The 15,347-nt window shown below is 39.9% G+C and overlaps 1 protein-coding gene across 2 annotated transcripts in view; it reads left to right on the top strand.

Annotated features, from left to right (window-relative positions):
• The window catches only part of WWP1 (WW domain containing E3 ubiquitin protein ligase 1), a 91,338-nt gene extending 77,677 nt beyond the window's left edge, over positions 1-13,661 (top strand). For both annotated transcript variants that reach the window (XM_060243547.1, XM_060243545.1), the window contains exons 18-24: positions 6,783-6,916; positions 7,023-7,163; positions 7,833-7,953; positions 8,193-8,297; positions 10,834-10,930; positions 11,069-11,141; positions 12,169-13,661. In XM_060243547.1, coding sequence (XP_060099530.1) covers positions 6,783-6,916; positions 7,023-7,163; positions 7,833-7,953; positions 8,193-8,297; positions 10,834-10,930; positions 11,069-11,141; positions 12,169-12,268 — 771 coding nt within the window. In that variant the 3' untranslated portion in view covers positions 12,269-13,661. The remainder of the gene's footprint in view (positions 1-6,782; positions 6,917-7,022; positions 7,164-7,832; positions 7,954-8,192; positions 8,298-10,833; positions 10,931-11,068; positions 11,142-12,168) is intronic.
• Positions 13,662-15,347: the final 1,686 nt, after the last annotated feature.

Genomic DNA, 15,347 nt, shown 5'->3' with positions numbered 1-15,347 from the left:
TCTGAGGTGGGGGGGTGCAACCACAATGCAGCCCCCAAGCACAACACACAGAGGAAAATTCCTTGCAGGTGTTCCTGCAGTTTTAGGGAGGGGGTTAGATGGGACCCACTAGGGCAGGGGTGGCCAAACTTGCTTAACATAAGAGCCACACAGAATAAATGTCAGATGTCTGAGAGAAGGAAGGAAGGAAAGAAAGAAAATAGGTGGGGAGGGAGATAGAGAGGTGGAAAGAAAGCAACTTGAACTTTAAATGCATTCTCCAAGCCACTGGCTGACTTGGCTTGAAGAAGTTGTTTAAAGAGATAAATGCTTTCTCTGGTGGGGGCTTCAAGAGCCACACGATGTGTGTGAAAGAGTCACATGTGGCTACTGAGCCACAGTTTGTCCACCCCTACATTAGAGAGATGGATATAAGGCAGCTTCACGTTTTCATGTAGCCAAGACCTGGTTGTGTTTCATATTTCAAAACTATTGTGGCAGAGTCCAAGCTGAAGAGAAGAAGAGAGCATGGGTGTGTCAGGATTGGGGAGGGGGGAAGAGAAGAGATCAGGACCTTGAATAAAACATGTTTTTTTGAAGGGATGTGGGTTTATTACAGGAAATGTTGGATCCCACTACTCTGGCAGAAACAGCAGCGGGGATCGCCTCTGGTTTAGGACTGGAAAGGGAGGAACTGCAGACTTCCTTGCTTTCAAATATGATGCTTCTGATAGCAGTATCTGAGAAGATCTCTTTTAAGCTACAGGAACCATAAGGCAAACTGTTGATAAGCTGTTTTTGAACTGTTGCACTGCTGTTCTGGTTTTCCAGAGCATCCCTGACAAGTGTTTGCTCAGCCGCTGCTTAAAGACTGTCTATGAGGGGGTCGATTGCACTGTTGAACAACTCTTACTGTTAAAAAGTTTTTCCTATGCCATTCCTCTCCTCTGCTGCCAGCAGGAACAGCTCCCTGCCCTCCTCTAAGTGGCAGCCCTTCTAATACTTCAAAAGAGCAATTATGTCTCCCCCTTCAACCTCCTCTTCTCCAGATGAATATTTACAAGTCCCTTATGCATTCCTCATTGGGTTTGCTCTGCATGGTTTCTCGGAAGTAATCTACAGTGAGCACTATGGCACCTACTCTCTACACATGCATAGGATTGCAGTTTTAGTTTAAAGAAAGAAGAAGATATTGGATTTATATCCCACCCTTCATTCTGAATCTCAGGGTCTCAGAGCAGCTCACAATCTCCTTTATCTTCCTCCCCCACAACAGACACCCTGTGAAGTAGGTGGGACTGAGAGAAGCTCTCTCAGAAGCTGCCCTTTCAAGGACAGCTCTATGATAGCTATGGCTGACCCAAGGCCATTCTAGCAGCTGAAAGTGGAGAAGTGGGGAATCCAACCCGGTTCTCCCAGATAACCTCTGCACCAAACCACACACTCTACACCACACACTTAACCTCTACACCAAACTGGCACTCCTTTCTCACATCAGACTTTCTAGTTAATACACTGCAGACTATCCCTGAAGTTTCCAGGGGTAGCCGTGCTGGTCCATAGTAGAACAACTAGATTTGAGCCCAGGAGCACCTTAGAGACCAACAAGATTTGGGGAAAGGGGCACAAGCTTTCAGCATTAGAGCTCCCTTGATTACATAAAAGGACCTTTGACTCTCAAAAATCTTGTTCTCTAAGGTGCTCCTGGACTCAGATTTAGCCATGTGAATCAGTTGACTCCTTTCATCAACTTAATTTATTAACTAACATCATCTACTCCCTGCCTTCCTCCCCAAAAGTGATACTGAAGTGGTTTGACACACTCTCCCCTTCTCTTTTATCCTCAGAACGAACCTATGAGGCGGGTTAACTCAGAGTATATAACTGGTCCAAGGTTTCTCAGCAAGCTGCCAGGGCAGAGTGGGCATATGTATCAGGACCTCCCAGATCTGATTTGGACACCCTAACCACCAGCTCCTACTAAACACACTATATTTTAATGTATTCTTTTTTCCTAATGGCAAACTAGAATGATGTTTACAATGTATGTTACATGTTCAAAAGTGAATTAGGTGGACAGGAACACCTCTGGGAAAGGCTTGTTCTCAGTTTAACCCAGACCTGCAAGCAACAGAGCAATGACAGCCTCCATTTATTGCCTTATTACACTCTCACCATCATTTTCCCATTCTGACATGTTACTATTTTGTTGGTTTCCTAAGCAAATGCTATCCAGATCAAATGTTCTTTCAGTTTGTTAATTTCACTATGAGTTGTTTTTTCTAAACTAAAACCTCAGTATTCAGGTTAAATTGCCGTGTTGGCACTTTGCGATAAATAAGTGGGTTTTGGGTTGCGGTTTGGGCACTCGGTCTCTAAAAGGTTCTCCATCACTGGTATAGGCAATAAAGCAAAGGGCATCCGCCTGCCTCAACCAAACGCCTGGCAGAAGAGCTCTGTCTTACAGGCCCTTCTGAAAGGTAACAAATCTGATAGGGCCTGTATCTTCACTGGGAGCTGATTCCACCAGGATGGGGCCAGGACCAAAAAGGCCCTGGCCCTGGTTGAGGCAAGATGTATGTCCTTTGGGCCAGGGATAATCAGAAGATGTTGGTTGGTGGATTGCAGCTGCCTTCGGGGCTCATATGGGGAGAAGTGGTCCTGCAGATATGTCAGTCCCAGGCCACGTAAGGCTTTGAATGTCAGTACTAAAACCCTGAAGCAGATCTGGTACTCAACTGGTAACCAGTGCAATGTGCACAGCATTGGTCAACTGCTTGCCTGTACAGACAATCCGGTCAGGAGCCGTGCTGCTGCATTTTGCACCTGTTGAAGTTTCTGGATCAGTCTCAAGGGCAAGCCTGTGTAGAACGAGTTACAGTAGTCCAACCTGGAAGTGACCATTGCATGAATCATTGTAGCTAAGTCCTGGGGCGTCAGATAGGGCACCAACTGTTTGGCCTGCTGAGGGTGGTAAAAGGCAGATCGTGCAACTGCTGTGACCTGGGTCTCCATGGAAAGGGAGGCATCCAGTATCACCCCCAAACTCCTCACCTTCTGAGCTGGCACGAAAGGGGCACCATCTAGGGTGGGAAGTTGGATCCTGATTCCCCCCCCCCCTCCATCTTAGGTGGATTAAGCTTCAGCCGATTTAACTGCAACAATCCCACCACGGCTTCTAATGCCCTGATCAGGTGGTCTGGGGTGCTGTCCAACGGGCCATGCATCAACAGATAGAGCTGGATGTCATCTGTATATTGGTGACAACCCAGCCCGAAACCTCAGGCAATCTGGCGCATATAGATGTTAAACATCATTGGTGAGAGAATAGCTCCCTATGGCACACCACAGGGGGACTTCTCACCTCAAAAAGACTGTAGAAGAGAGATGCATAAGGTTCTGAAATGTTAAAATTAACTAGAGAGTATAGAGTAGGGGTGTCAAACATCCATCTTGTGGGCCAGAATCGGCATGCCCAGGGCTCTGATCAGGCCCATGGGGCACTTTTTTGCCTCCCCCTCCCTCCTGTCCTTACCCTTTGAAGTTCCAAGGCTGTCTCTTTCAGTTTCAGCCTGGGTGCTTCAAAGACCCTTTGAAGTTTCCAGGCTGAGTCTCAGTTCCCAGGTTCTTCCTGCCTTTCTTTGCTGGCTGCTGAAAGGAAAACATGGGGTAGATTTTAAGGTTCATTCCACATTTTCCTTGCAGCTTTGTCTGTGTTCTGCAATATAGCCTGCTGAAACTCATGCTTTCTCAAGTCGTGTCCTTGCAAACAAAGGGTTGATGTTTTCAGCCAGCTTATCTCTGCTATATGGACCTAATATAGTGAGTATTCTAATGTGAGAACCCAAAGGAGGATATTATATTGGAAAGCCATTGCCAATCTGAGTAGACTGGGGGCGGGGGGAAGCTTACAATGCCATTTCTTTGTTTCCACAGAGGCAGAGCCTTGTGTGTTTTCTTGATGTTTTATTTTAAAAATTGTATTGCCAAATTCCACTATTCCCCCACCTTTCTAACGTAAACTATTGGAACAGGTTTTAGCATGTTTGTATTTTAAGTTAAAAAATAATATCTTTAATTGTGTTTGTCTGTGTCCATTATAAAGTTTACATCTCCACTACCTGGCATTATATTTTATGACACTCATTGCCCAGCCCCACAAAGTCCCATTTGTGACAGATCCAGCCCTCCTAACAAATGAGTTTGAGTCTTATAGGCTTAAAAATATCTTGTCTTCTTCCTACTTGATGCCATTTAGTTGTCCAGATAATACAATAGCCTTCTCACTGTCTATAAGGAAGGAAAGAACAATGTGGGCAGAAGACATTTATTTTATTTATGTGTCTTCCTTTTTCCTGAGCATCTCAGGTCTAGGGATAGGCATAGACTGGGCTACAACCCAATTTTTTCCAAATGACATATAAAGCAGACAGATGGAAATATTCATCATGCCACTGTGGCCACATAGGAGAAAATCATTTAAAAGGAATAAGGTTTTAATATGACAATTATAATTCAAGAAGCATTTTAAGGTAGATTCTGAGCTGATATAATTTAGTATACCTTCTAGAGATGTCGTGTGTGACGTGTGCAAATAAATTATGCAAATGAGTTGCGCTAATGCGCTCCAGCACCTCTTTTTCTATTAAATGACCCCTGGATATCTTTTTTCCTCATGAGTGTCTTGTCAGTATTTCCTTATTCAATTTATATCCCGCCCTCAGCTCTCAGAAAATTGAACTCCTTTGAAAATTTACAATCCACCACAATTAAATTAATATTCTAAAGTACACATATATCCTCAATTTGGCTTTTTCCAGCTTATCTAGCTCATACTGCCTTTGGTGGATTTGGTGTTGAGTTCAAGAGAAATAGAAGAAAAGACTTGTTTATTAAAATGTTTTACCCTGCCTTTCTTTACCAGACCCCTTTAGGAAGTACAGGGCTACATTTAGGGACACTAGCTAGGATAAGTCCCTCTGTGTTCAGAAACAGTGTGTCTAGTCGGTGCTAGATACAAGAGTAGGTAAAAGCTGTCTCCATCATGCCTGGCTTCGCCACAGAATCATCCTGCTGTCATCTGCTTAATTCAGCTTGCTGGACTACAGGGAAACTTTCAGTAACTCTGAAAGGCAGTTCTTAGGGTATTTACCTTGTCTTCTCCCTCTTTAATATAAGCCCTGTGTTTCCAGATCTTGAGATGCGTTGGGGTAAAAGCAACTTAAGGACTAACTACTCCTATTTGAAAGAAACTCAATAGCTCTTTTGTATGTATGCAAAGGGGTTTTATGAGTTATTATTTTAATTTTGTCTGTTGGCCGAGAACAATGACAAGCATCCAAAGCTAGATCAGAAGTGTGTCTTCTACTATGACAACATTTAGTTTTATGTAGAATTATCTTGGGCTTCTCTAGAACTTTTAACAAAAAGCCTACACAGAGAAGCATTAAGTTTCACACATGTATATCTTCCAATTCACTCTTTTTTAACAGCTTGTTTATCAAGAGATCAAGCCAAAGATAAGTACAGTAGAAACTCTTATCTGGCACTCAGTTAACCAGAATGCTAATTGAGGCCGCTTTCAAGGGAGAGTAGATAGTGGAGTGGCCTCAGAGACCCAGCCATGGTTGCTACTTGCTTATGGCTGAAATCCTGCTGTTGGGATCCCTTGCTTCCTGCCCCTACTATACTGTATGGAGAATAGCCATGGTTGGAATGTACGTCTTTGTCTGCTGAAGTGTTCAGTCAGAATGCACCTCCCCCCCCCCCAAGCATTCCAATGGGACATGGGAAAGAAGTCAGAGAATGAGGGACACAGAAGTCAGAGAATGAGGCCATACCCCTGGCACAAAGCCAGCAGGAACTGTGTTCCTGTGTGTTCTTGCTCAAAAAAAGCCCTGGAGGGACATGATATGTAATAGTAGATTCATACTGAAAAATAAGATTAGTTGCATTGCTTATTTCTAGAGGGTGGGAGTGTCTGTTAACAGTTGTCTACAAATTGGTGGGTTTTTTTTAACTTTCATTAAATGTAATTGCTTGTTCAAATAGGTGCATAAAGCCCTCTGCTGGCTAACGTGTCAGATTTGTATGTAATCTCTTAAAAAGAGACACTCTTTTTGGTGGTCCTTTATGGCATTTGAGATTTTGCATATTGTTAACAGAACTTTTTCCATTAAAAGTCCCCTCCCATCTTCTGAGTTACCGTATTTTTCGCTCCATAAGACGCACCTGAGCATAAGACGCACCTAGTTTTTAGAGCCGTTTGTGTGAATTTAGAGGCATTTGTGTGAATTTTTTGCAGTATTCGCTCCTTAAGACGCACACACTTTTCCCTCCACTTTTTTGGGGGGGAAAAGTGAGTCTTATGGTGCAAAAAATACTGTATTTTGTTTCTCATTCATTCACTGTAAAATATCCAGCAATTTCTGTGGGACATAAATTTGCTTGCTGCCTTTTATAGGCTAAACTGTCCACTGGACAGTAGCTCCACCTAACAATGTTCTCTGCCAGTGTAATTTGAAGGTATCTTGTGCTGGTAGTAACATGTTAAGGATCATGTTACCTAATCCTTAATGTTGTATTTCCATTTCATCATGCTAGTTTGCATCATGTTAGTTTCTCCAGGCTTACTGTTTTATATATAATAATAATAATTTTTAATTTATATCCCACCCTCCCCGCCGAAGCAGGCTCAGGGCAGCTTAGAGACCTTTTAGAGCAATTCATTTTATGCCATGAACAAGATACTTGATGCTGTTTTTTTTATATCCAATACCAAATTGATTTTTTATCCTCAACAGGCATTGTTTCATGGCAAATTCATTGACACTGGTTTTTCCCTGCCATTCTACAAGCGCATGCTAAATAAGAAACTCACAATAAAGGATTTGGAATCTATTGATACTGAATTTTATAATTCCCTAATTTGGATAAGGTTTGTAAATCTTTTCAGATGATCACCATTTTTCCATCACCACAGTGTAATGATTATATCTGGTTGATCTTTCTTTTTCCCCATTTTTGTTAATTTTTCCTCCTAGGGACAACAACATTGAAGAATGTAATTTAGAAATGTACTTCTGTGTAGACATGGAACTTCTAGGGAAAGTTACCTCGCATGAATTGAAATCAGGAGGCTCAAACTTGCTTGTAACTGAAGAGAATAAAGAAGAATACATTGGGTATGGAGATCAAGGACCAGAGAAAACAATGGCAAATGTTTTCATTATTTTTCTTTATTATTACATATTTTGAAATGTTTCTAGATTATAATGCTTAATCTTTTCTCATGTGGTGGGAAGACAACAAACTCTGCTTTGTTGTTAAATCAGAAATTATTAAGGAGAGCAACTGCATGTCCTTCAGATTCAAGACATAAGCCATGCTTTACAGGGTTTAAATGGCTGATAGTTTTTATTAGCGGGTGTACAAATAACAGCAGAATGGACTATCTTCTAATATAAGCAGGATCTACTTTCCTGCTTTTTAAAAAGACACTGCTTCCCAGAGTATGTATAAAAAGTACACATGACATTTGTACCGTATATTTCATGCCATTATGCCAAAAATGCAACTTGTTTTTATAGACAGTTCTTTCTTTTGAGGTGGATTTGCAGAGTTCCTTTCTTCAGTGTGCTTTCATTGTTAGAGCTCAGAGAGCAGATAAGCACTAATGCCCAAAGTCAATTTGAATAGGGAGGCATCTGAAGTTTAAGATATGGATATGAGGTACAGTGTTAAAAATGAGTGTCTAAAGTGTATATAGATCTGAAATTCACAAAGCAGAGGAAAAGTCAGATTGGTTTTAAAATAAGATACAGTTTAGAATTTTAAACATTCACCTGTTTCAGTTTAATGGCAGAATGGCGGTTTTCACGAGGAGTACGAGAACAAACCAAAGCTTTCCTTGATGGATTTAATGAAGTTGTTCCCCTTCAGTGGCTACAGTATTTTGATGAAAAAGAACTGGAGGTAAGATTTTAGTCTTGGAAATGGGTAACTGGCTGCGCAGGAACACAGCAAACCAGTGTTACTGTATATAATAAAAAGGAATCTTAAGAACAAATAGTTACATATTAGTTCAATTAAGACAGAAACAGATAAGTAGTCAAAGCACAGAGTGTTGTGCAACAGTAGTGAAAATCATTTAGCCATTGTGTAATGTCAAAAGCCACTGTTCTTCTGAATCCTGTGATATTTTCCCCCTTCAGGTTATGCTTTGTGGTATGCAAGAAGTTGATTTGGCGGACTGGCAGAGGAACACTGTATACCGACACTATACAAGAAATAGCAAGCAAATAATATGGTTCTGGCAGGTATGGTACTTGTGGAAAAGTCAGCAAGTGTCATATCAGGTTTTGGTTAAATATTTTTATCTTTGCTGTTTCCTCAAGCTTTTTTTTTAGTGGGAATTGTACATGGTTAAAGCAGCTGCTGAAATTTAGAGAGTTGCTTTAATAGTCAGAGGTGTGTTCCTCTTCTACCAGGCTGGTAGTTTTATTCAGCTTTCTTTCCTCATAACTAAGAGGTCATTAAGAGCATAGTAAGGTCCTTCTTCCTGAAGCTGGAAAGTAGGACTAAATGCATTTCATGGCACCTCTCCTTAACTCCCAGTTGTCTTCATGTGTAGATCAAAGAGACGGTGTTTATATCCAAGCCACAAACTGCAGTTTGTGATATTCCCTAGAAATCAGGATTCCAAACAAAAAGACTTCATTCAGATGTTACAGTAAACTATATTAGTTTTGACTGCAGTTTTTGCAATAGATTCTGGTTAGTATACCAAGTAATCCCAATTTAGGGATAAATTTGAGATTGTCTGCTTCTTCTTGGTCTCCCAGCAAAGGAATACTCTCGATATACTACTGTCTCTGTGACTGGGAAGCCTCAAGAGATGAGACTACACATGTTAAGTTTGGAATCATGGTTTGATGCCAGCTGGATTATTGAAGGCATAACTAACCTTGATTAGACCAGTTAATCATGATAGAGGACTCTTTCGTGCTATTTCAGTCCCTTATATATAGGAAAGAGCAATAATTTGTACATAAAGTATAAACCCACACTAGAATCTGTCATAGTAATACAGACATTTCAACTGTGGGCCAGGTATAGGTGCAGGGGAGGGGAGACCCAAGCTCAAGGATCTTCCAGGCTCATTTACCTAATGGAAAAGCAAGATTGCTTGCTTTGTTGGAATGCTATTGCCAAAGTTACAAAGTTAGATCTCAAATAGATCTTTTTAATAATTATTGTTTCTGGCTAGAATGATGTGCAGTTGTATAGTGTAGGCAGTCTAACATACTAAGACTTTAGATGCTTGCTCATTTCTGGGTAAGGTAGTTGAGAAAGCAGCAGCAGAATAGCTCCAGAAATTCTTGAAGGTCACATCAGTTCTGGAACTTTTTCAGTCTAGCTTTCGCCCCTGACCAGAGATAGCACTGGTCATCCTCACAATCTCCGCAGGAAGCTAGATCAAGGCGGGTTTATGCTGCTGCTATTACTTGATCTTACAGCAGCGTTTGACTATGATCTACTGGCTCACCCCTTTGCTGATGTGGAGATCCATGGGGTAGCCTTGCAATGGTTCACCTCATTTCTCCACGGTCAGGACGGAGGGTGGTGCTGGGAGGGACAGTGTCTCCAAGGTACCTATTGTAATTTAACATCTACAAGTGCCCCTTCTTCCAGCTAGCACAGAGTTTCAGGCTTGGGTGCCATCAGTATGCTGATGACACCCAGCTATTCCTTTTGATGGGCAACTGGCTGTCATTCCCAGGAATTTAGCTGAGGAGGCTGTATTTGGATGGTTAAAGCAGAGTTGGCTGAAGTTGTATCTGGGTAAGATGGAGGTTGTGATTTGGAGGGGGGCGGCTTTGGCTGGGTTACCAACTCTCAAACCTTGTCAAGAGTCTGAGTGTGACTTTGGATGCCTCCTTGTTGATGAGGGCCCAGGTTGCCAATCTGGCATTTTTTTCAACTGCACCAGGTTAGGTTACTGGCCCTCTATCTGTCTCACCCCAACTATTCACAGTAATTCATGCAATGGTCACCTACATGATAGAGTACTGTAATTCACTCTATGTGAGCCTACCCTTGCGCCTGACCTAGCAGCTCCAGCTGATCCAGTATGCGACTGCATAGGTCCTTGCTGGGACCACCACCACCCCCAACAGCACACATTCAGTCTGTGCTGCGTGAGTTGCACTGGCTTCCAGTGGAGGACTGGATCACTTTCAAGGTTTTGATCTTGATCTTTTTCAGTATGCCCATGGAAGAGTATTATGCTCTGAAAATAAGAACTTCCTGGTGATCCCCGGCCCAAGAAAAATTTGGTTGTCTTCAACTAGGGCCAGGGCCTTTTTGGCCTTGGCCCCCACCTGGTAAAACTCTGCTGGAGAACATCTCTGCCCCGCAGCACTTATTACCTTTCTGCAGGGCATGTAAGGCAGAGATGCTCCATCCAACATTTAGTTGAGGACAGCTACAGGACAGTACAATACCTTGCACTCTCGAACCCTCTACTCTCCATAACCTCCCTCCCTTGGGAGGCCTGCAGAAAATGAAGGTTTTTCTCTGCCATCTTAATAGGGGATTGTTTTACTGGTTGATAAGTTATTTTATTGGTGATTTTATTTTAAATTATTGTTGCTTTATTGTAAGCTGCCCTGAGCCCTGCTTGCAGGGAGTGGGTAGCCTTATAAATTGAATTTAACAACAGTAGATGTCTGAGGGCAAAATATGTGAAGCATAACGTTTAATAGAATCAGCTTCTGTTTATAGCTGGAGAGATAAAGCTAATTCTGACTAGTTTGCATTTTAAAGTAGTGAAATCCCACTCATGTTTTTTAGTTCATAAAAGAAGCTGACAATGAAGTTCGTATGCGACTGCTTCAGTTTGTCACTGGCACTTGCCGATTACCACTGGGAGGATTTGCAGAGCTCATGGGTAAGTATATCAGTGTAATTTATACTATAATAATATCTCCTTATAAATCTACATTTTCTATGCGGGGAACCCCCCTCCCCCAACATATTAAGACTCAACATGCTTTTCATCACAAATACTTGAATCTTTATTGTTCAGGGAGTAACGGTCCTCAGAAGTTTTGCATTGAAAAGGTTGGCAAGGAGACGTGGCTACCAAGAAGTCATACATGGTGAGTTGTTATAATGGACTGTATGAAATCTAGTTCTTTGGTTTTCCTACTTTAGTCTTACCATTCCGTGTTATCTAGCTGCTCAGTGTGCTTTACTTTCCCTCACCAAGTTAGTACCTGTTCATTTATGAGATAATCAGTAGCAGTGCACTAGGTTGTATGGGGAGGCATCACTGAAGAATGGACAAAATTGGCAGCATACCTTGGTAACATGTCTGGCACAGGTTTTGCCCCATACTTAGTATTGACTGCAGTCAGCAAGTTTCTCCCATACAAGAAATTTCTTATTGTTGGATCGTCAATTATACTTAAGGGAGAAGTGTAACAGTTGTCTTTTTCATTTGCCAATGTGAGATTTCACCGTTGAATTGGCTAAAACTGGCTAAATTACCTGCTTGCATCTGTTTACTTGAGAAAGTTGACTTAGACGATGAGAAATTAATGTGAGAATGCAATTATTCTCTATGCTATTTACATTTGCCATTACTCTTAATCAAAGAAAGTCCTAATTAGGTAAAAGCAATCCCTTAGTTCCTTTTAATTTTGTTTGCTGGAACAGCTTTCTTGGGAGCAGGCACAACTCTACACGTTGAAGATTGTGTCTGTTGTTGTATGACATTAGAACCATATGAAGAAACTGGGTAGCTCCAGTCCACATCCCGTTCTTGACAGTGGGAAAAGCCTTGTTCAGGCTTTAAAAATCTTCCCAGTCAGCCTTGAGGATGGAGTTCAGAGCAGGAGATCATGTCTGAGTTGCTGTGTCCTCACAGCTAACACATTAAAAGGAACTATTAACAAAATATAATCATTGTGGTCACACAAATCAGGCATTCATACATGGTTGTAGCCTCAGGGTTACAATTTTTAAGATTTTATGGTAGTATCTTCCAGTTTTTGTCATTCTGGAAAGCAGTACTAGCGTTTACAGTTATTTACTGCTACAAGTAAAGTGTGGTTGTATATAAAGAAAGCTATGGAAAATGTCTGAAATATGTAGACCCAGTCTGATTCTTTTCTCTTTCCTTAGTTTTAATCGTTTAGATCTGCCACCCTACAAAAGCTATGAACAGCTAAAAGAGAAACTGCTTTTTGCAATTGAAGAGACAGAAGGATTTGGACAAGAATAATAAAAAACCAGATTCTATTCAAAGTGAATTGTTCTTTTGACAGGCCGGAGCAACTAAATTGCACAGCAAGTTGTATATAAGCTGTTTCTTCTGTACAGTGATTTTTTTGAACTCTTAAAAATTCTCTGTTCTTCCACAAAGATATGCAAAACAGTTCAACCTTCTCTATTTATTTTCCCATCATAGACTGGCCAGAATAAAATTGAAGCAGAAAAACTTTATTTAAAACATGTGTATATAAATATAAATACACATTAAGGAGCTCTAGTTTTATAGAGCTTTGAAACTTGCATCACAGCCATTCAGAAGAGTCAGGAGGTTCTTGGCTTTATAAAGAAAAATGTTCAGACTGCTCTGTGTTCTCACTTATGCAACATCTTCAAGTTTATTTCTATTGCATGGCTGTTATAAAGATGTTAAAGGCTTAGGCCAAACGTATCCTCACTATGTAGAAAATGCTGCTGGCTTTTTGAAATGATGGAATACGATATTCTGTCATCTTAATTTTAAAGAACTGTAATAGTTGACAACCCTTTCTGCTACAACAGTGTAGCCAAAGTCATGAGTAAAGCCTTTATTACTTGCACAAGAGTAATGTACAATAAGATGAATGTGATTCATGTTAAAACATTGGTGCCACTGTTCTGACTTACTGTAGAGGCTGAACAGACTATTCTAACTCATTGAGCAGCATTGAAAATTGTTTACATATTACCTTGGGTTATTTCCAAGAGGACAATAGGCAATCTTCATGGAAAAAATTAATAAAAGAAAAAGATTCTTACATAGTCTCTCCTGGTCTGGTATCTTGCAGGCTTGTTAAAAGATATGGATGATAAACTTCCATTTCATAGGATAAATTAATTTTAGAGATTTAGGAGGATATGAAAGGTAATGTGAACTGCCCTGCTCATTTTCAGTAATGAATCCAAATGGAAATACAGTTACATAAGCTTTGCACAACTGAGCTAATTTTGTTTGTGTTTTCTTATTCCTTTTAAGTTGATGAAAAATCCAGATGTTTCTAATTAAGCATCTCTAAATTCTTTTCTTTCATTTAGGCCAAGGCTTTATTTGTCATAAGTGCACAATATAAGTGTGTGTATGTGTATGTACACACACATACATTTAAATTGTTTTATCAGTATTGAGGGCATTTGCTAAACTGCAGAGAAGTATAATAAATTCCAAAACTTACAGATGTGAATTATTAAATGCTACTTTTAGCAAACTGTGCTTCCTTATTATAAAGCATCATTTAAAAAAATTACTATTTGTATCATGCTTTCAATACTCGCTGTAAATTCCATTAAATTTAACTTATACAGTTTTGTACACACACAAAACAGTTTTCCTACAAGTAACATTTCTGTAACATATCAAACTGCAAAAACTGTAAATGCAGTAGGACTCTGCTATATTTGCGTTCATTTTCTCAATATAGCAGTTGAATTCTGCCAAAATCTTATTTTTCTACATATTGCTACACTTTGTTATTCATGGATATTAACCTGTGAATGCTTGGTAAAAGCACTGAATTGATTAACAGACCTCCTCCAGTCTATACATATCAAGATAGTTTTAATATTAGGTTGCCCTCCCACAGTACACATAAAAAAAACTTCAATGAACTGTTTTCATTAAATAAGCAGAAAAGTCATGAATTTTGGAATTTACCTGAATTATTTATCTAAAGTTTGGAATTTACCTGAATTATTCGTGATTGCTTATATGGAAAAGAGCTTTAAAGTGTCAGTGAGGAAAAATGTGGTATGTCTGAATACTAATTAAGAATGGAGGACTAAGTTCAGCAACAAACACTTGATTAATTTGCACTAATGGGTGATGGGGAGAACTATTACAACAGCTAATATTGTAAATTGGTAATTAACAAAATAAAAGACAAAGACAGTGCATCACACAATGTACTCTGTCATTTATCAGTTCTTATCCCCTAATAAATGGAAGTCAAGGGTAACAAATTGGTAACTGGGGGTAGGTGGGGATGGAGGTTAATCAAAGTGAACTTCAAGAAGACTGTTTTAATGCCCCCCCCCCAAAAAAAGTATGAATTTAACAGTGCTGAATTAAGTAATTGGCTTTGTGGGTATTGCATCCATTTTCCAGGAAAGTCTTTGGTTTATCTAAGTATTAGATAAGCTTTAAAAGAGTTTTTTGTTTCAAATGTACACCTTGCAAATAATACAATTTAGTTACAGCATATCAGAACCCTGCATAATCTCCTGATTCATATTGCTAAAAAATGTGAGACTTGAGAACTCCATGCTTCTCTCAGTGGCATTGATTTTCTACATATTATCACAACATTTTAATTTCTGGATAATATTGCTTGATGTCTTGGGTAGAAGCACCTACTGTAAGCTCCTCAAGTAATATGTTACTTGCTACTTATCCAAGAAATCAACTTTGTATTAATCATGATATAGAATTGCAACATTTAAAACATTTTCAAGTCAGCTATATATATTCTAATACTTTTATGCAAGCCTCCTATAGGTTAATTCCTTATGCGTCATGCAATATAAAGATTTTATATTTCCTAAATGCAAGAAGGCTTGGACTGAGATTGATGGTACTAAACAGGACAACTACTGAATACCCTTTTTTAGATCAAGATATTCCAACTACTTTAGTTGTGGAAATACGAAGCAGGGTCTTTTAAAAAGATCTTGAATAAAATATGGGCTAATATGGGGAAGGATGGTGCTGGATCCAGATTGTTTTTATTTATTTGATTTGTATTCTGCCCTCCCCTTAACAGGCTCAGGGCGGCTAACAATCAATAAAACAACATCAAAATAAAACTTAAAATGATACTATACAATAAAATAGTAAAATTACAAAATCAATAAGCAGCAACTATCCAAGATTTTTAATAGTTATGGTGCTCATGTTAGTACAGTGGTGTTGGCCAAGACTGTCAGTTCTGTGGCGTGGCAGCTGTCTCCTGTTATTTGTTCAGTCTTGCAAGCCCTGCAGAACTGTGGAAGGTCTTGCAGGGCTCTGATGTTATTGGGGAGTGCGTTCCACCACATGGGAACTGCCATGGAGAAAGCCC

Source organism: Heteronotia binoei, chromosome 7 (assembly GCF_032191835.1).
Source record: "Heteronotia binoei isolate CCM8104 ecotype False Entrance Well chromosome 7, APGP_CSIRO_Hbin_v1, whole genome shotgun sequence".
NCBI lineage: Eukaryota > Metazoa > Chordata > Lepidosauria > Squamata > Gekkonidae > Heteronotia > Heteronotia binoei.
The sequence above is the reverse complement of the archived record's forward strand: the minus strand, read 5'-3'. Positions and strand labels throughout refer to the sequence as shown.